The following is an 18,940-nucleotide window of genomic DNA, read 5'->3' as shown; positions in this document are numbered from 1 at the left end:
TTCCAGCCTGGGTGACACAGCAAGACTCCATCTCAAAAACAAAAAACAAACAAACAAAAACTACTAGAAATTACAACAACAAATAAACACCAGTAGTTATTCCAAAAAAAAAAAAAAAAAAAATGCCTGCTCAATGTGAATGCATTTACAGTTCCCAAGAATTCCTCTTCTATACTCAATCAAATATACTAGATTTATGTTGTAAAACATAATACTTTCACTTAAGTTATAAAGGCAGTGTGAGTCTATTAGAAATAATTTTTAAGAAAAATAACTTTTTTTCTATTAACTAAAAGGTAGGCCTAATATTTTTCCAGGATTTGTGTCCACTTATAGTAATGTATACACACAATTACAGGAATTAAAGAACGCATACAGAGAAATGGGAGAGTGGAAGAGTTAATTGTACTAAAACCCAGGAATGAAATAGTCACCAAAAATAAACACTAAATTTGGCATCAATTTAGAAATCAAAAGATAAAATAATTTAATCCCAAAGTCTGCAAATTATTTGTCAAGGGATGGAATGTGTTCCTAGGACTAACTTCAAGGAAAATTATATGTGTATATTTATACATCTGTATATTTGGCCCCAGTTAAAACACCAAGCAGAATACAATGAATGAATGAGGGCAATGGCTTGGCTAGGTGCTTGACTCTTCAGCCTGCCTTGTGACATGGTACCCTGAGATGACAGTGGGGAGAGTGGGTTTCTGCAGTGTGTTATGAGTAGAACAGGGCTGTTCTCTGCCAAAACATCTCTGTTCTGCAGAATGTGCTCTTTGTCAACATTGTCACCCATGACAACAGGTAAAGTAGAGAGTTAGCTTGCCATTTGGCAACCCCCCAAGTCCAGCTCCACCACCTACTATCCTACCTGTAAGCAGGTTTCTCAATCTCCCATTTGCAGTATCTGAATGATAGAGATAATAATGGATCCTACTCCCTCAAAGGGTGCAGGAAGATTGTGAAGATTAAATGTGTTGACATAAGTTAAGTGCATAAGGTGCTGCCAAGCACATACAAGCCAATAGGTTAGCTATTTTGTTTGTTACTGAAGGGTCTTGTGCCCTGCACCTCTCTGGTCTTCCAGAGCCTCCCTCCGCAGTTTACCACCTGGGCTTGCTCCTGTTCAAGTCACATCAGTCCTCCAGCTCTTCCCAAAGGATTTGTTCTCTATCAAAACACCTTCATTATGCAGAACACTGCTCTTTTAATGACATTGTCAACCATGACAAAAGGCAGAATGGGGACTGATAGCTTGGGGCATCACTCTTCATCTGTGTAACACAGGGTCTTCTGATGATTTTAAAGTGGTAACAGGATTATAATGCAAGAGTTGGGGTAGACACTAGGCATCCTCCCACACTGTGCAGAGTCAGATGTAGCTGAACATTCAACAGTAGTGCTTTTTCCATAAAAGCGGTGTGGAAATCAATTTCCATGAAGATTTCGAACTGCTCGAATTTACACCAAGAGGGTATTCTATTTTCCTGCTAAAAAGCTTGAGTGTTTTTATACAGTCCAGCTTTCCCCCCATAAACAGTTCACCTAAGTCAATTAAAAATTGGTTCCTCTTCTGTGTCATCTTTAAAAGAAAATCAAACGCAACCAAGATATAGCATCACATCCCATTTTCTGTTAAGTTTCATGCAGTTTTAGTAACCCTTCCTTCCACCACTATTGCCAAAAATGCTATATAGTACATGCATTAGAATGAGTTAAAGCAGACTGGGTACGGTGGCTCATGCCTGTAATCCCAGCGCGCTTTGGGAGGCCGAGGTGGGCAGAGTGCCTGAGGCCAGGAGTTCAAGACCAGCCTGGCCAACATGGTGAAACCACTTCTCTACTAAAAATAGAAAAATTAGCCCGGTGTGGTCGTGGGCACCTGTGATCTCAACTACTTGAGAGGCTGAGGCAGGAGAATCACTTGAATCCGGGAGGCGGAGGTTGCAGTGAGCCAAGATTACGCCTCTGCACTCCAGCCTGAGTGACAGAGTGAGACTCCATCTCAGAGAAAAAAAAAAAAAAAAAGAATGAGTTAAAGCATGTGAAAATAAACTTGGCAGATTCATAAAAATTTTATCACCTGTCCAGAAAGCTCCAGATGTAATTGGTCACTATAGGTACAAAAAACAGCAGGACAATTTAAGATTATAACCTGAAAATGGAATTTTTAATGCAGAAAAATCTATGTCGACTTATACACATAGTGGCCACATACCTACAGGATACAGTCTGCTATTAAAGCACTGGCCTGTAAATACTGCTGCACCATAGATTAAAAATGAGTCACAGGACCCTGAATCCTTGGACCCAACTCTCTCCTTCTCTGGTTCTTGGCCCAGTGAAGGAGCTGATGATACTATCATCCTCTAATTGCCCTGCAAGTGTGAGATTTTAATTGCAGCACCCAGGACTTTGTTCCCACTCACTAAGCACCTTACTCAAAGAAGTCAGAGTAGAAACACAATGCATTTTTTCTCACCTGTCCAGAACAAGATCTGGAGCAAAGATGAGCTTGCCGGGGTGGTCAATTGAGCGCCACATCAGCCCTACCATTAACACCTCCAGCCAACAGCTCTCCAAGAGCCGCACTTGGTCGAACAGGCTGAGCTCCACAAAGCCTGGGGAAAGCAAGAGGCTGTGAGACACCCCAATCCCTCCTCCTCAGCTCCCTGTGTCTGTAGAGACAGAATGGGAAGTGTTAAAACACTAAGAAAACACAAACCATTAGGGAATCGATATTTTATAAATGTGATTAACTGCTCATTAAAGGAAGAAAACTTTAAAGTTAAGCTGTGCAACTTAGTTTCCAGTCTTGGACCCCTTCTAGAGACAAATATACTTCATTTAGAGTTTGTCAAGCACTATGACCTGGGCTCAGAACTGATCTTTGTTAGCTGTGTCCTGATGCTTGGCTGCCAGTCAGAAGAGCTGCCTGTCTGACCCAATCCTTGACTGGGATCAGAAGGGGTGGGGGAATGGGGTAGAGGTGGAGGTTGGGGTTGGAGGCTTGCAGAGAGCAGTGCCAGCCCTCACAGAAAACCAAGGCCTCACCTGCAAGGATTTCTCTGATTGCTTAAAATTTCCCATCCAGTGTTAAGATCCTTCTTCCGTGTAGAAGCACTGTTTCTGGGCGATTCTATCCTAAACAGCAAATATAGCCAAGCACACCTGTAATCCCAGCACTTTGGGAGGCCAAGGCGGGTGGATTGCCTGCACCCAGGAGTTTGAGACCAGCCTGGCCAACATGGAGAAACCCCATCTCTACAAAAAATTATCTGGTCATGGTGGCAGGTGCCTGTAGTCCCAGACACTCTGGAGGCTGAAGTGGGAGGATCGCTTGAGCCCAGGACGTCGAGGCTGCAGTGAGCCAAGATCACGCCACTGCACTCCAGCCTGGGCAACAGAGCGAGACCCTGTCTCAAAAAATAAATAAATAAATAAATAAATAGCAAATATAATAATGAAGCAGGTCCTGACAACCTAATAACCCATGTTGGTCACAGTACTGTTTGCAAACAGGTAATTTCTGGGGAGGGAAGCACTTCAAAAGCAAAGCAGAGAACACCGGGGCTTCCTTCACAAGCCATGATAAAAGGAGAGGGCCATGTAATATAAATATGGTAACAAAAGACACAGCCTTGGAGTGAAGTGACTCTGGTTTGAACCCCAGCTCAGCCTCTTTCTAGCTGGTCACTTAATCTCCCATTAAGTCTTTGTTTTTCTTATAGGAAAATGGGGGTAACAATGCCTATCTCTGAGAATGTCCTATAGGCAGGATCTATCATTCTGTTTTACAGATGAGGAAACTATGGCAGAGAGAACACATGTGGTTCAAGTCTTTGAACAATTATAATGCAAATCTGCCTCAAGGAGAATGTAATGGTGTTATGAATGTAAAGATGGACAAATACTTTCTAAATCCACATGCTTTGCTCAGTTTAGGTTCCTAATGTGTATACACCTTCCCAGTCTCACCCATAGTGATAGACAATAAGCCTACCCAAGAGAGATCACGGTTCTTAATCTTGCAGATATTCAACAAGATCAAGGCTAGATGATATTTTAATATTTTCTTTGGTTTGGACAATGACTATGCCAGCTAAGAGGAGGGAAAAAAAATCACGCCTTCAGACTATGCCTATGTTTCCTGAAAACTTTTCAAAACACCAGGCTTGAATAAGGAATAATGCAGTTTAAGAGTTCAGATTTCTTATGGCACAAAGAAGGGGCACAGCTTTCGGCAATAATTAATTTCACCACTGCTCTCCATGTGTGGTCCTGCAAAATCGTGTTTGGAATACATTTAAAGCAAAAACTAGAGGAAAGTACATCAGTATTGCCTCCTCTGGGAAAAAGCAGAGAAAATAAAATAATTCTGGCAAAGGTGAAGATGCTAGACAAAACAAAATACAACTAGAAACCAAAAATCCTCAGGAAGCTCAGAAGAAATGGGCCCAGGCCAACAAAAGTCCCCAGATGATACTGTCACCATAGACCTCAGTTCCCTGGGCCTTTTACCCGAAACTTCTCTTCCCCCAGCTTCTCATCCCTCCTCATCTTTACAGCTTGCCCAGTGCAGTCGCTGCCCCCCAGGCCGTGGGACTGCCCCCAGTGGCTCAGAACTTGTAAGAGACTTCATTTCTTCAAGGACTGTAAAGAAGGGCATGGAGAAGCTTTCACAGGGGGATCGTGGGGTGTTGCCACTCTAGGTTAGAATCCTAGATTCACTCCTCCACAGAAACACCAAGTCAAATGATAATTAGCTGGTAACTTCAGCATCATATAGCACTTCAGATATATATTACAAATGGGCTTGAGAGAAGTGATTGCTTTAGAGGATGGAAAATGCAGTTTCCAAGTGACAACTCATGAGTAACCAAGCTCATTTTTAACTTGATGGCATTCCAGGTTTATGGGCCCATTGATGATTCGTGTAACTTCAACCACTGATTTACTCCGTTTGTCCATACATATTCATTTATGTACATAATACTGATTCTCTATTGGAACAATAATTTACAAAATTCTATTTAGCACCTGACAAACCTTTCACTTTCAAACTAGTCATGCTGTACTCTACCCCACCCTACCCAACCATGCCCCTCCTCTCAAGGTGAGGAATCCACAGCCAAGAAATGGGTCAATGTGGAGTCTATAATTTTAACCACGTTCCAGGTTCCAGGACTCTAGGATTCTTGCCCAAATGACCCCAAGCCCGATTCCAGAGCCTGGGTAGCTTCCCTGGGTCCATCCTCCCAGACCACCTCTAGGCATGAGAGGTGACCAACAGGTGAGTGTCTGTAGCAGATGTGGACACGCAGGATAGGGTTTGTGCAAGGTGGTATGGGATGCATCTAGCCATGGGAAAAGAAGGGAGTCAAGAACAGAAATGGCTGGGCCACGCACAACTCTTTCTGCACTACCATGTTGGGTACAGAACTCAGAGGAGTCTCAGAATTCTAAATCAGAACAGGGCCTTGTTGAAGGTAGGTATGCCAAGACGGAAGGAAGGAACATACGGCACTCAAAAGTTACAAATCCAGCTGAGGACCTGTTAAATATCTAGGCACAGCTCATGGACCTCTACTTTGTACTCTTGCCCCTTAAATATTAGCGGCAGACCTTTCTACAAGTACATGGAAAACTAATAGCCAGAAAGCCCTACCGGGAATCTTCTTGGCCCAGCTGATCATGTGTACCAACTCCTTGTCGGCCAACTTGGTCAGGGACATCATCATGGAGGCCTCGGTGAAGGGCGCGCTAGGGCGGCTGATCAGCACATGGGGCGGCTCAGCCTCCAGGAGGGTGAGCACCAGCTGCTCGGGGCTCAGGGCGTCCAGCAGCAGCTCCCGCACTCGGGGCGCGTGGCCGCCACTTCTCTTGGTCTTGCCGGCACAGTGCAGCTGCTCATCGGCACTTCTCTGTCTCCGCACAAGGCGGTACCCACATCTCTCTCTCCGGGAGCCTGAAGAGGAAAGCAGAGTCATTCGAATTGCCAGGGTAAAACTGCAGTCAAGCAAAAGAAGCTTGACTTTTATTTTCTGGAGCCTGTAGGGCACGTACCAAAGATTACTATGGTCGTGACTATACTAGCAAAACCAACGACATAACTTTTCAGAAACTTTTTAGGTCTCCATTTCCAGGTCATCTACAGATACTAACACCATTTCTCTATAAAGAGTGCTCATAAACCATGAAATTAGGAATTTTCTTCAGGTAGAAAAATGGGGATATTTCCAAAGGTACCAAATAATGTACTTTTATTATAACACATTCTTAAAATGTTTATATGCATGTGTGCATATGTATATATTTCCTTATACTTACACAAAACAAGTGTATTTCAAATAACAAATTAAGTGAAAAAATCTGGAAAATATAGAAGAGAATAAATTTTGTCATAAATTCTTTCAGTCTTCTTAATGCTTTTATATTTTTCCAAGTTTTTTTTTTTTTTTTTTGAGACGGAGTCTTGCTCTGTCGCCCAGGCTGGAGTGCAGTGGTGTGATCTCGGCTCACTGCAAGCTCCACCTCCCGGGTTCACACCATTCTCCTGCCTCAGCCTCCCGAGTAGCTGGGACTACAGGCGCCCGCCACCATATTTTTCTATGTTTTATACACAAAATTATTTATTTTTGAGACGGAGTCTCACTCTGTCACCCAGGCTGCAGTTCAGTGGCGCAATCTTGGCTCACTGCAACCTCAGCCTCCCAGGTTCAAGCAATTCTCCTGCCTCAGCCTCCCGAGTAGCTGGGATTACAGGCGCCTGCCACCATGCCTGGCTAATTTTTATATTTTTAGTAGAGATGTGATTTTACCATGTTGGCCAGGCTGGTCTCAAATTCCTGATTCTCAGATGATCTGCCCATCTTGGCCTCCCAAAGTGCTAGGATTACAGGCGTGAGCCACTGCACCTGGCCTTTATACACAAAATTAGATTGTAGTATATACACTATTTTAATTGTAGTTTTGAGACAGAGTCTGGCTCTGTTGCCCAAGCTGGAGTGTAGTGATGCAATCATAGCTCACTGCAGCCTTCATGTCCTGGACTCAAGCAATCCTCCTGCCTCAGCCTCCCGAGTAGCTGGGACTACAGGAATATGCCACCGTGCCCAGCTAATTTCTAAATTTTTTTGTAGAACTAGGGTCTTACTATGTTACCCAGTCCTCAATAGTTTGACTGTTTTCTCAGAACCCACTGGGCATTAAAAATCATTTTTAATATTTGCTAATCTAAACCATCTCGCTTTACTTTGTATGTTTTAATTACTAGCAAAGTTGATTTGTATGCTTGTTCTTTGGATTTACTTTTTTTTTTTTTTTAAAGAGACAGGGTCTCTGTCACCCAGGCTGAAGCATGGTGGTACGGTCATGATCACAGCTCACTGCAGCCTCAACCTCCCAGTCTCAAGAGATCCTCCCACCTCAGCCTCCTGGGTAGCTGGGACTACAAGTGTGAACTACCACATCTGACTAATTTTTGTATTTTTTGTAGAGACAGGGTCTCACCATGTTGCCCAGGCTGGTCTTGAATTCCTAGGCTCAAGTGATCCTCCTGCCTTGGCCTCTGAAAGTGCTGGGATTACAGGCATAAGCCACCACACCCGGCCCAATAATTAAGTTTTAGTGATATAGAAACAAGGTGGAACCAAAATACCAAACAATAACTTGCAAAATGAGAGAGGAATGATTTTGGTTAGAATTTCTAAGATTCTTCTTTTGGGAAGATAGAAGCTTAAATTCTCAAATTAATCAAGAACAGATGTTACAAAACATAATGTCATTAAAGGGATTGAAACGTGACCAAACATGGTGGCTCACACTTGTAATCCCAGCACTTTAGGAGGCCAAAGGTGGTTTCAGCAGGTATGTGTGTGGGGGGTGGGGGTGCGGATCACTTGAGGCCAGGAGTTCAAGATCAGCCTGGGCAACATGGTGAAACCCCATCTCTACTAATAATACAAAAATTAGCTGGGCATGCTGGCAGATGCCTGTAATCCCAGCTATTTAGGAAGCTGAGGCGGGAGAATCACTTGAACCTGGGAGGCGGAGGCTGCAGTGAGCCAAGATCACGCTACTGCACTCCAGCCCGGGTGACACAGTGAGACTGTCTCAAAAGAAAAAAAGGAATTGAAACAGAATGTATGACTTTTAAACTAGTAAAAGAAGAAAAAGAAAACATAAAAATGTGATCAACTCCTAAAAGGGAAGAAGTAGAAAATACATAATAAAATTTTTTAAATCACAAAATAAGATGATAGAAATGAACCCAAATATCAGTTATCACAATAAACAAAAAATACCAAATTGACCTTTAAGAGTGACTCTGAAATTATACATATTTTTAAATCTAGACATAGATTAGTTGTAAGAGATATACCTAACATATAGAAAAACAAAGTAGACAGATAGAAAAATATATAACAGGCAAAATTAACCAAATAAATTGACATTACTCTATTGATACCAGACAAACTTTAAGGCAAAAATTATTATTATAGATAAGGAGACTCATCACTAGAATATTTTAAAAAGAAATAATTCTAAACTCGTATACTTCAAAACAACAAAGTCCAGGTGTGGTGGCTCACGCCTGTAATCCCAGCAATTTGGGAGGCCAAGGTGGGTGGATCACTTGAGGTCAGGAGTTTGAGACCAGCCTGGCCAAAATGGAGAAACTCCATCTCTACTACAAATACAAAAATTACCCAGGCATGGTGGTGCATTCCTGTAGTCCCAGCTACTCAAGAGGCTGAGGCAGGAGAATCGCACAAACCCAGGAAGCACAGTGAACCGAGATCGTGCCATGCACTCCAGGCTGGGTGACAGAGCAAGACTCGGGTTGAAAAAAATAAATAAATAAATAAATAGATAGACAAACAACAAAACACAGCCTCCAAACACAACACAAAAAGTAACTGAAAGAAAGAAACTGACAGATGCACTATTATAATGGGCTATTTAAACCTCTCTCTCAACAGCTGAAAGAGCAAAAAGTCAGAATGCAGAATATTTGAACCACATAATTAACAAGCTTGATCTACAAAGGCCATAGATATTTTGCAAAAATTTTCACATACGAACTCAGGAGGCGGAGCTTGCAGTGAGCCGAGATTGCGCCACTGCACTCCAGCCTGGGTGACAGAGCGAGACTCCGTCTCAAAAAAAAAAAAAAAAAAAAAAAGAAAAAAGAAAAAAAAATTTTCACATACTAGGCAACGAAGAAAATCTTAAAATAGGTATTATTCAGACCATATTCTGACGATAAGAAAAATGGAAATCAACAACAAAAATATAACTTCCAAATCCCTATACATTTGAGCACCAAAATCTTTGTAAGTTTTCATTGGTTAAAGACAAAAATGTAAAATGGAAATTAAGAAGACATGTTGTAAGTAAGGATGTCATTAGCATGGTTACAACTTTTATATGAATTTCCCTTAAAAAAAGAAACCCCAAAAGTTGAAATCTGCAAAATGCTTTGTTTTATACTCCCATCATTATGTTTATTCACTAAATTCAATTGTTTACATTTTTAAAAATAAATATTAGCTAGAAAATGTGAGCAAATTTAAATTACTGGCTCCCAGGAAAATTTGTCAGAATTTCCTCTTAACATTGACTAGTTATAGTAGAAGAAAGGGCTCTATTTATTCAGAAAATTTGAACCAAATTTACTGCTAAAAGAATTAAAGGCCTAAAATACAATTCATTTTATTAGTAATCAAGTAGAATGCTAAGGTCAATTATACACCCTGGATAAAATGGAGCAAAATGTTTTTCTTAATTTTTTTAATATACTTTAGGTTCTGGGATACATGTGCAGAACATGCAGGTTTGTTTACATAGGTATGCACGTGTCATGGTGGTTTGCTGCAAAATTTATAGTTTTAAAAAGCACCTTTCTGCTAGGCTACGTGGCTCATGCCTGTAATCCCCCAGCACTTTGAGAGGCTGAGGCAAGAGGATCACTTGAGCCCAGGAATTTAAGACTAGCCTGGGCAACAAGTAAAATCCTGTCTCTACAAAAAATACAAAAATTAGCCAGGCGTAGTGGTGCACACACCTGTAGTCCCAGCTACTCGGGAGGCTGAGGTGGGAGAATCAATTGAGCCCGAGGAGGTCAAAGCTGCAGTAAGCCAAGATTGCGCCACTGCACTCCAGCCTGGGCTGCAGCAGAGTGATACCCTGTCTCAAAAAAAAAAAGAAAAAAAAAAAAGCAACTTTCTGATCATACATTTTTCTTTTGTAGAGTATCTAAGGATAAGGAATTTACAAAACAGATTTATATACCCTTTACATACCCAAAGTGAGAGATTTTGAATTCATAACGTTCAAATTTACTTGACAAATTTTCACTGACAAAGTCTAACATTCTAGGTCCTGTAGTGAATTCTAGGGGGTTCTAGACTCAATAAATAAAGCCCTTGACAAGGAGCTCATTTTTCTATCAAGGATGTTTCTAGCGTTGTGGCTTTGACACTGTAACCTAGGCAGCTGCCTCTGAGTGAGCTTAATGAGCAGCTCCACCAAATCCAGTGCTCCATATTAGGCAGTGGTAAATAGCCCCAGCCAAAGATGATGATGATAGTAGTGATAAATGACACTAATGGCAGCTAATGTCTACTGGAAGCTTCTATGCACCAGGCATTGCATACTGCACATATCCTGACAGCTACCCTACAGTACAGGAACTATTACTGTCTCCAATGTACAGAGGAGGAACAAAACATAATCTCAAATAACTTGTCTGAGATGGCACAGCTAGAAAATAGCAGAAGAAGGATCTAAACCCAAGCAGTAGCCTAAATCCAGAGCTGGTGCTTTTAACCACTATTTTATACTACCTACCTATCAAATCCCTTTCATAGAAGAGTATACAGCAGGTGTATAAAGATATGGCACCCAAAATATGTTGAGCTATTGTTCCAATACAGGGATATAGGCCAAATACATGGCTATTCAGATGGATTTCCTGGCTCCTTACATTTCAGTGTATCTTTATAATGAAGTTTCATCCATATAGTCAGTCTAGGTGGGTGTTGTCTTACCATTATATGACCACATCCATACTTCAGTAGAAAAGACAAGATCAGAAATTCAGAAGAAAAAGGTGATAACAGACTACATGGTTTCAAAATAAAAGAAGCAGGATGGTGCAGGAGGATCCAACAAGCAGGTAGAATCTCTAATCCTCCAAAACCTGATAGAAGAAAAAGCATGCACAGAGGGTTTTGGGGAAGGCAGATAAGAAGAGTGATGGGAAAGGAGAGAGACAGAGTTAAGAAAGTTCATCTCTAATGGTCTTTCTGTATGGTCAGTGAAGGGCAAAATATCCCGTTGTGTATGTGCAACAACCCATCTCATTTCTTCCGTAATCTCCAAAGAGAATACAGTCTTTTCTTAGACTTTCTGGCTAAATATAACAACCTTTCTCTCATTCCCTTTTCTATGAAAGCTTCTTTAACTATCCCTCTGTACTCTATCTCATGAAATGGTGTTGTATCAAAACTCATATGAGCTTTTCAGGGAAGGAGAGAGAATGGAAGGAAAACTAAAATTGAGTGTCAGATATTGTGCTAAGTCTTCATATATGTTTTCAGACTTATTCTTCACAAAACCAAGTGAAGCAGATATCTCTGGGCAGAGATATGAAATCTCTCTGAGCAGAGATATGAAAACCGAGGGCCAAAGAGGTGATTCAGTAGTTTGAGCACAGTTACAGTCAGCAAGAAGTGATGAAATGAAAATGAAACATAGACTCTAAGGGATCCAGCCTCCAACCTCCTTGCTCTTCCCTGCATACACTGCCTTGAGCCATGAGGGCTACAGCTGTGCAATGGATCCTAGTATAATAAAAGCATTCTTAAGACTAAGTTGGAAACCATTTTTTAAACACACACACACACACTCACTTTAAAATACTGTTTAACTTAAAACTTAAAATATTTGCTTGCAATCTTTTGTCAGAGCACCAAGGCTTTCTCTTTAAGCATCTGGGCCAATTAGACAAAGTCACTTTTCTGCATAAACATACACATGAGATATTATCTCTGGATTTTCAGTTTCAGCCTCTTTAAAACAAAAACAGAGAAAGAATCTAGACACTTCTAAGGAATTCTAAATTCAGGATCTCCCAAGGGTTATGGGTTTTTTCCCCCAGTCTCACCCATACCTATCTCAATAGCTATTAGTCCTTTAAGATTTTATTCAAAACTTTCAACTAAACTTCCTCCTCCCCCTGCCCCCAGACAGAGTCTGGCTCTGTTGCCAGGCTGCAGTGCAGTGGCACAATCTCGGCTCACTGCAAGCTCTGCCTCCCCGGTTCAAGCTATTCTCCTGCCTCAGCCTCCGGGGTAGCTGGGACTACAGGTACATGCCACCAAGCCCAGCTAATTTTGGTATTTTTAGTAGAGACAGGGTTTTGCCCTGTTGGCCAGGATGGTCTTGATCTCTTGACCTCATGATTTGCACACCTCAACCTCCAAAAGTGCTGGGATTACCGGCGTAAGCCACCGCGCCCGGCCTCAACTAAACTTTCACAGAAGAAAACCAAACTTGTCTTTTCCTATTCATAATATGTTTGAGTAAATTTTAATTAAATTTTATAATGTAACAATTACAGTGAGTAGAAACAGGTTTGAAAAGAAGCCCACCGGTTTCTGACAAGGATAATCTGAAGAGGTGGGAATGGAAATGTTTAGGTGTTTGAGAGAATAACCAATACATGCTGTGAAGCTATGGTCACTGGCAGGATGTTCTACAGAGGAAATGAAGATCATCAGTGACTCTAGGAAGCCAGAGAAGTGTGATCAGATGAAGAGAACTTCTGCTGTAACTGAACTATAATAGCTGAGGGTTCTAATCTGTTACATACAAAGAGAAAAAGAAAAGGGCAGAGAATGCTCACGAGGCAAAGCTACTAAGAAATTGTCAGGCAGAGCCGGGTGCGGTGGCTCACACCTGTAATCCCACCACTCTGGGAGGCCAAGGCGGGCGGATCACGAGGTCAGGAGATCGAGACCATCCTGGCTAACACGGTGAAACCCCATCTCTACTAAAAATACAAAAAAAAACCCCAAAAAACAAATTAGCCAGGCGTGATGGCGGGTGCCTGTAATCCCAGCTACTTGGGAGGCTGAGGCAGGAGAATGGCATGAACCCGGAAGGCAGAGCTTGTAGTGAGCCGAGAAAGGGCCACTGCACTCCAGCCTGGGCGACAGAGCAAGACACCATCTCCAAAAAAAAAAAAAGAAATTGTCAGAGAATAAAGTGATAGATTTTTGTTTTAAATTTTCAAATAATTACACAGAGAAATTACAACTAACCACAGGTAAAATACTGGCTAGCAGAAGAATAAGTGCAGGCAGAGCTGCTCTGAGTACATATAAACAAGCAAGTGCATACAGACAAGTGAACCAAAATATAGCCAGGTGGAGAGAGCTGGGTGTTGGCATCTTTGTCAGTTATATACCAAAGTGCTCACTTTTCTTTGTGTATAAAATATATGTGAATGTATGTGAGTGTATAAAATACATGTGAATATATGTATGTGAATGTTAAATATACATATGTATACACCTATTACTGTCACAGAACGAAATCTATGCTGTATGTACTTTTCATAGTTCCATTATGTTTCTGACTCCTACGTATTTTTCCACTTCTAGAAAGCTAGATGAGGGGATAGGTATGAGCCTCCCCACGGCTACCCCAGTAACCCACAAGATATTCTACTTTTTTGTCACAAGTTTTAACTGTAGACATTTACCACAACTTCATCCTTAGAACTGGACTTTTCAAGATCACAGACAGATGGCCACCCAGCCCTGTTTGAGGATTCCAGTGGCTAGAAGTCCCCTAACCCATCTGGTGGCCTATTCTGTGGTCAGACCACTTGAACCGTAGAAAGTTCTTCTCTACCTGGGGCCAAAATCTGCCTCCCATAATCTGTTCCCTTTCACCCCAGCTCTGTCCTCTGCAGTTACTGTGGATAAGTCAACGCCCCCTCCAATGTGACAACACACAAATACTTAATTACTATGTCCCAAATCTTCTCTCTTCCCGACTACCTGTCCCCAGTTCCTCAGAGGACAGGGCTTTTGGCAAGGCCCATATACAGTAAGAAGGGAAGCAAGCACTCACCACACTTCACCATTCCCACTTCATAACACTTCCGAAGTCGGCAGGCCTGGCAGCTCTTGCGCCGGTTTTTATCGATTGTACACTGATTTGTAGCTGGACAAATATAATCATTATGTCCTATAGCAGAGTGGGAAGGAAAAAAAGATTATTGCTACAATCTCTTGGTTAAATCTCTTCCTGGTCAACAACACTGATAACACTTTCCAGCTGAGAGATAGGAGACATCATCTTAATGACCAGTATAGGTACAAAGCCAAACTCAAACTACATTGTCACCTTGTTAATGAGTAAAGGAGACCTAGGAACATTTCAATATCCTGGTTTTTGACTAATATGTTATTCTCTGCATATTCTTAGAATTCTCAAAGGAGAGATATAAAAATATATCCTTTGGATGTGGAAAATAAGACTAACATTAAATTGATTTGCTCCTAGTCACAGAACTCAAGAGTTGTAAATCAAATCATCAAATTCAACTTCTTATATTCTTTTATATATATCCCTCTTTCGGGTTTAATACAATATTTTAATGGGAATTCATAGTCAAATAAAATGACAAAAGGAACAAATAAAGAAATTAGCAATCTAAATAATGACAGAAAATACTGCTATTGACAAGAGTTGTGGTGGATTACTGTTCTCAATTCTTCATTCTCTCCCTCGGCCTTGCGACCCTGCAGTGTACTAGAGTGTGCAGAGAGTAAACATTTCCCTACCAATTGATGTTGGGCTTGACCACAGGACTTTCTATAGCCAATGATATATCAATAGATGTGCTGCTCCAACAGTTTGGCTTGGCCTCTTGAGCTCCTGTGAGGTAGCCACTGGTCCAAGAAGAACGTGGGGACGTGTGGAACAGACCTGACCTCCCGCAAAAGCCCAGAACCAAGTTTATGAAGTAGAGCTACTCTAAACAACTCAAAGACACAGAAGTACAGAAAATAGGCCCATTGTAGTAAAATCCCAAGAGTTTGAACTTGTCATATAGGAATCTCTAAGACAATGGTACTTTTAATTCTTTTATGCAAGGAAGAGCTAAGAATATTTATATTTCAAAAATTATTTCAGATGCAGTATGAAGAACCAATCAAAGGCAGCAAAACTGATGAGGCCAGGAGACCAGATGACAGCCTGCTATAGTTGTGCGAATGAGAGATGTCTGGATGGGGTGTTGGTAGGGAGGATGAGGACAGCTACATGGGTTTGAGAAAGGGTTAAGAAATAGAAATTATAATAAAATAGATGAAAAGCAAAAGTGAAAGTGAATAGGGCATTTTAGTGCCTTTCTAATAAACAACATGGCCTGAACATCTTACGTTAAGCCTATAATGAACCAGAATTTCAGTGCGAAGAATAAATGAATCTCAATGATAAATGAAATGAGCAAGTCATAAAAGAAAAAAGTCGCAAAAGAATATGTAGGAGAAGACGTGAACACATAAAGTTCAAAAACAGAGAAAATGAACCTGCGTTGTTTAGGGATGCATATGTAGGTGGTAAAACCACACACAGCAAGAAGGCAGAAAGGAGGACTGTCCCACCTCTGCAGGGAGGGAAGCAGGTGGGGCAGGAGGGACCACCCAGAGGGATTCTGGGCTCCCATTATATTCTATTTCATTGTTTGAGTGCCGGTTACACAGAGATTTGATCTATAATCATTCTTTAAACTGGACATGTTACATGCAGAATTCTACACATTAGCATACAATGAAAAGGTAATTTTTTATTTATTTTTATTTTTGAGACAGAATCTTCCTCTGTTGCCTAGGTTAGAGTGCAGTGGCACGATCTCGGCTCACTGCAACCTCTGCCTCCTGGGTTCAAGCGATACTCCTGCCTCAGCCTCCCAAATAGCTGGGATTCAGGCACCTACCACCACACCCAGCTAATTTTTGTACTTTTAGTAGATACAGGGTTTGGCTGTGTTGGCCAGTCTGGTCTCGAACTCCTGACCTCAGGTGATCCGCCCACCTTGGCCTCCCAAAGCACTGGGATTACAGGTGTGAGCCACCACAGCTGGCCAGAAGAGGTAATTAAAAACCTAATTGTAACTCCAATCTTGAAACAGTCTTCACAGTCTCTTAGATCTACATGAATCTCTCATGCTGCAAAGAGATATCTGCACTTCCACGTTTGTTGCAGCATTGTTCACTATAATGTAAGCAAAGAAGATGTATATGAAGTACGACGATGTTTTTCAAGCTTTCTTAGGCTCCTTTTCTTCTATTACACTTAAATTATTAACTATACTTCATATATTTTATTTCAAACAATAACATCTCTAGTATGGCTCAATTTTATTAAAATACTTTATCATCTTTTTTTTTTTTTTTTTTTCGGAGACAGGGTCTCCCTCTGTTGCCCAGGCTGGAGTTGCAATGGTGTGATCTCAACTCACTGCAACCTCCACCTCCTGAGCTTAAGCAACCCTCCCATTTCAGCCTCCCATGTAGCTGGGACTCCCACTTTCCCCACTCCCACTACCCTTCCTAGCCTCTGGCAACCATCCTTCTACTTTATCTCCATGAGTTCAATTGTTTTTGTTTTTTTTTTCTTTTTTGGAGATGGAGTCTCAATCTGTCACTGAGGCTGGAGTTCAGTGTCATGATCTTGATTCACTGCAACCTCCACCTCCCTGGTTCAAGCAATTCTGCCTCAGCCTCCCGAGTAGCTGGGACTACAGGCGCATGCCACCACACCCAGCTAATTTTTTGTATTTTAGTAGAGAGAGGGTTTCACCGTGTTGCCCAAGCTGGTCTCAAACTCCTGAGCTCAGGCAATCCGCCTGCCTCGACCTCCCAAAGTGCTAGGATTACAGGCATGAGGCACCGCAATTGTTTTCATTTTTAGCTCCCACAAATAAGTGAGAACATGGGAAGTCTGCCTTTGTGTGCCTGGTTATTTCACTTAACGTGACTTCCAGTTGCATCTATGTTGTTGCAAGTGAACAGTATCTCATTCATTTTATGGCTGAATAGTGGTGTATGTGTTCCACATTTTCTTTATCTATATTCACCTGTGGATGGACACTTAGGTTGCTTCCAAATCTTGGCTATTGTAAACAGTGCTGCAACAAACATGGGAGTGCCGACATCTCTTCGATATACTGATTTCCTTTCTTTTGGGTACATACCCAGCAGTGGGATTGCTGGATCATTTGGTAGCTCTATTTTTAGTTTTTTGAGGAAACTTCAAACTGTTCTCCATAGTAGTTGTACTAATTTACAATCTGACCAATAGTATACCAGGGTTCCTTTTTCTCCACATCCTCAGTAGCATTTGTTATTGCCCATCTTTTGGACATAAGCCACTTTAGGGTAAGATGGTATCTCATTGTAGTTTTGATTTGCATTTCTCTGATGATTAATGATGTTTAACTCCTTTTCATATACCCATTTGCCATTCGTATGTCTTGTTTTGAGAAATGTTTACTCAGATTTTTTGCCCATTTTTTAATTGGATTATTAGTTTTTTTTCTAGAGTTGTTTGAGCTCCTTTTATGTTCTGATTGTTAATCCCTTGTCAGATGGGTAGTTTGCAGATATTTTCTCCGATTCTGTGGGTTGTCTCTTCACTTCATTGTTTCCTTTGCCATGCAAGCAGTTTTTTAACTTGATGTGATCCCATTTGTCTATTTTTGCTTTGGTTGCCTGTGCTTGTGGGGTATTATTACTCAAGAAATCTTTGCCCCAACCAATGTCCTGGAGAGTTTCTTCATGTTTTCTTTTAGTAGTTTCATAGTTTAAGGCCTTAGATTTAAGTCACTGATCCATTTGGACTTGATTTTTATATATGGTGAGAGATAGGGATCTAGTTTTATTCTTCTGTACATGGATATCCAGTTTTCTCAGCACCATTTATTGAAGAGACGATTGTCAAAAATGAGTTAACTGTAGATGTATGGATTTGTTTCTGGCTTCTCTACTCTGTTCCATTGATCCCTATGTCTGTTTTAAGCTAGTACCATGTTGTTTTGGTTGCTATAGCTCTATGGTATAATTTATAGTCAGGTAATGTGATTCTTCCACAGTTTTGATATTTTTGCTCAGAATGGTTTTGGTTATTCTGGATCTTTTGTGGTTCCATACAAATTTTAGGGTTGTTTTTTCTATTTCTGTGAAAATGTCACTGGCATTTTGATAAAATTGCATTGAATCTGTAGATTGCTTTGGGTAGTATGGACATATTAATATTAATTCTTCCATTCCATGAACATGGAATATCTTTCCATTTTTTTGTGTCCTCTTCAATTTCTTTTACCAGTGTTTTATAGTTTTCATTGTAGAGATCTTTCACTTCTTTGGTTAATTTCCAGGTATTTTATTTAATTTGTAGCTACTGTAAATGAGATCACTTTAGATTTTTTTTCAGATTGTTTGCTGTTGGCATATAGAAATGCTACTGATCCTGCAACTTTACCGAATTTATTAGATCTAATAGTTTTTTGGTGGAGTCTTTCAATTTTTCCAAATATAAGATCATCTGCAAACTAGGATAATTAGACTTCTTCCTTTCCAATTTGGATGCCCTTTATTTCTCTTTTCTGATTGCTCTAGCTAGGACTTCCAGTACTATGTTGAATAACAGTGGTGAAAGTGGGCATCCTCATCACGTTCCATATGGAAGAAAGGCTTTCAGTTTTTCCCCATTAAGTATGATACCAGCTGTGGGTCTGTTATATATGTCTGTTATTGTGTTGAGGTATATTCTGTCTATATCCAGTTTTTTTTAGGGTTTTTATCATGAAGGGATGTTGAATTTTATCAAATGCTTTTTCAGCATCAAT

The 18,940-nt window shown here is 40.9% G+C and overlaps 1 protein-coding gene across 2 annotated transcripts in view; it reads right to left on the bottom strand.

The window, feature by feature from the left end:
• ESR2 (estrogen receptor 2) overlaps positions 1 to 18,940 on the bottom strand; it is a 69,843-nt gene that overhangs the window by 27,938 nt on the left and 22,965 nt on the right. For both annotated transcript variants that reach the window (XM_058429962.1, XM_032179784.2), the window contains exons 4-6: positions 14,155 to 14,271; positions 5,675 to 5,974; positions 2,489 to 2,627 (exon numbers count right to left, since the gene is read on the bottom strand). In XM_058429962.1, the coding sequence (XP_058285945.1) occupies positions 2,489 to 2,627; positions 5,675 to 5,974; positions 14,155 to 14,271 (556 nt within the window). The remainder of the gene's footprint in view (positions 1 to 2,488; positions 2,628 to 5,674; positions 5,975 to 14,154; positions 14,272 to 18,940) is intronic.

The sequence above is a fragment of the Hylobates moloch genome, unplaced genomic scaffold, assembly GCF_009828535.3.
Source record: "Hylobates moloch isolate HMO894 unplaced genomic scaffold, HMol_V3 SCAFFOLD_16, whole genome shotgun sequence".
NCBI classification, from domain to species: domain Eukaryota; kingdom Metazoa; phylum Chordata; class Mammalia; order Primates; family Hylobatidae; genus Hylobates; species Hylobates moloch.
The sequence above is the reverse complement of the archived record's forward strand: the minus strand, read 5'-3'. Positions and strand labels throughout refer to the sequence as shown.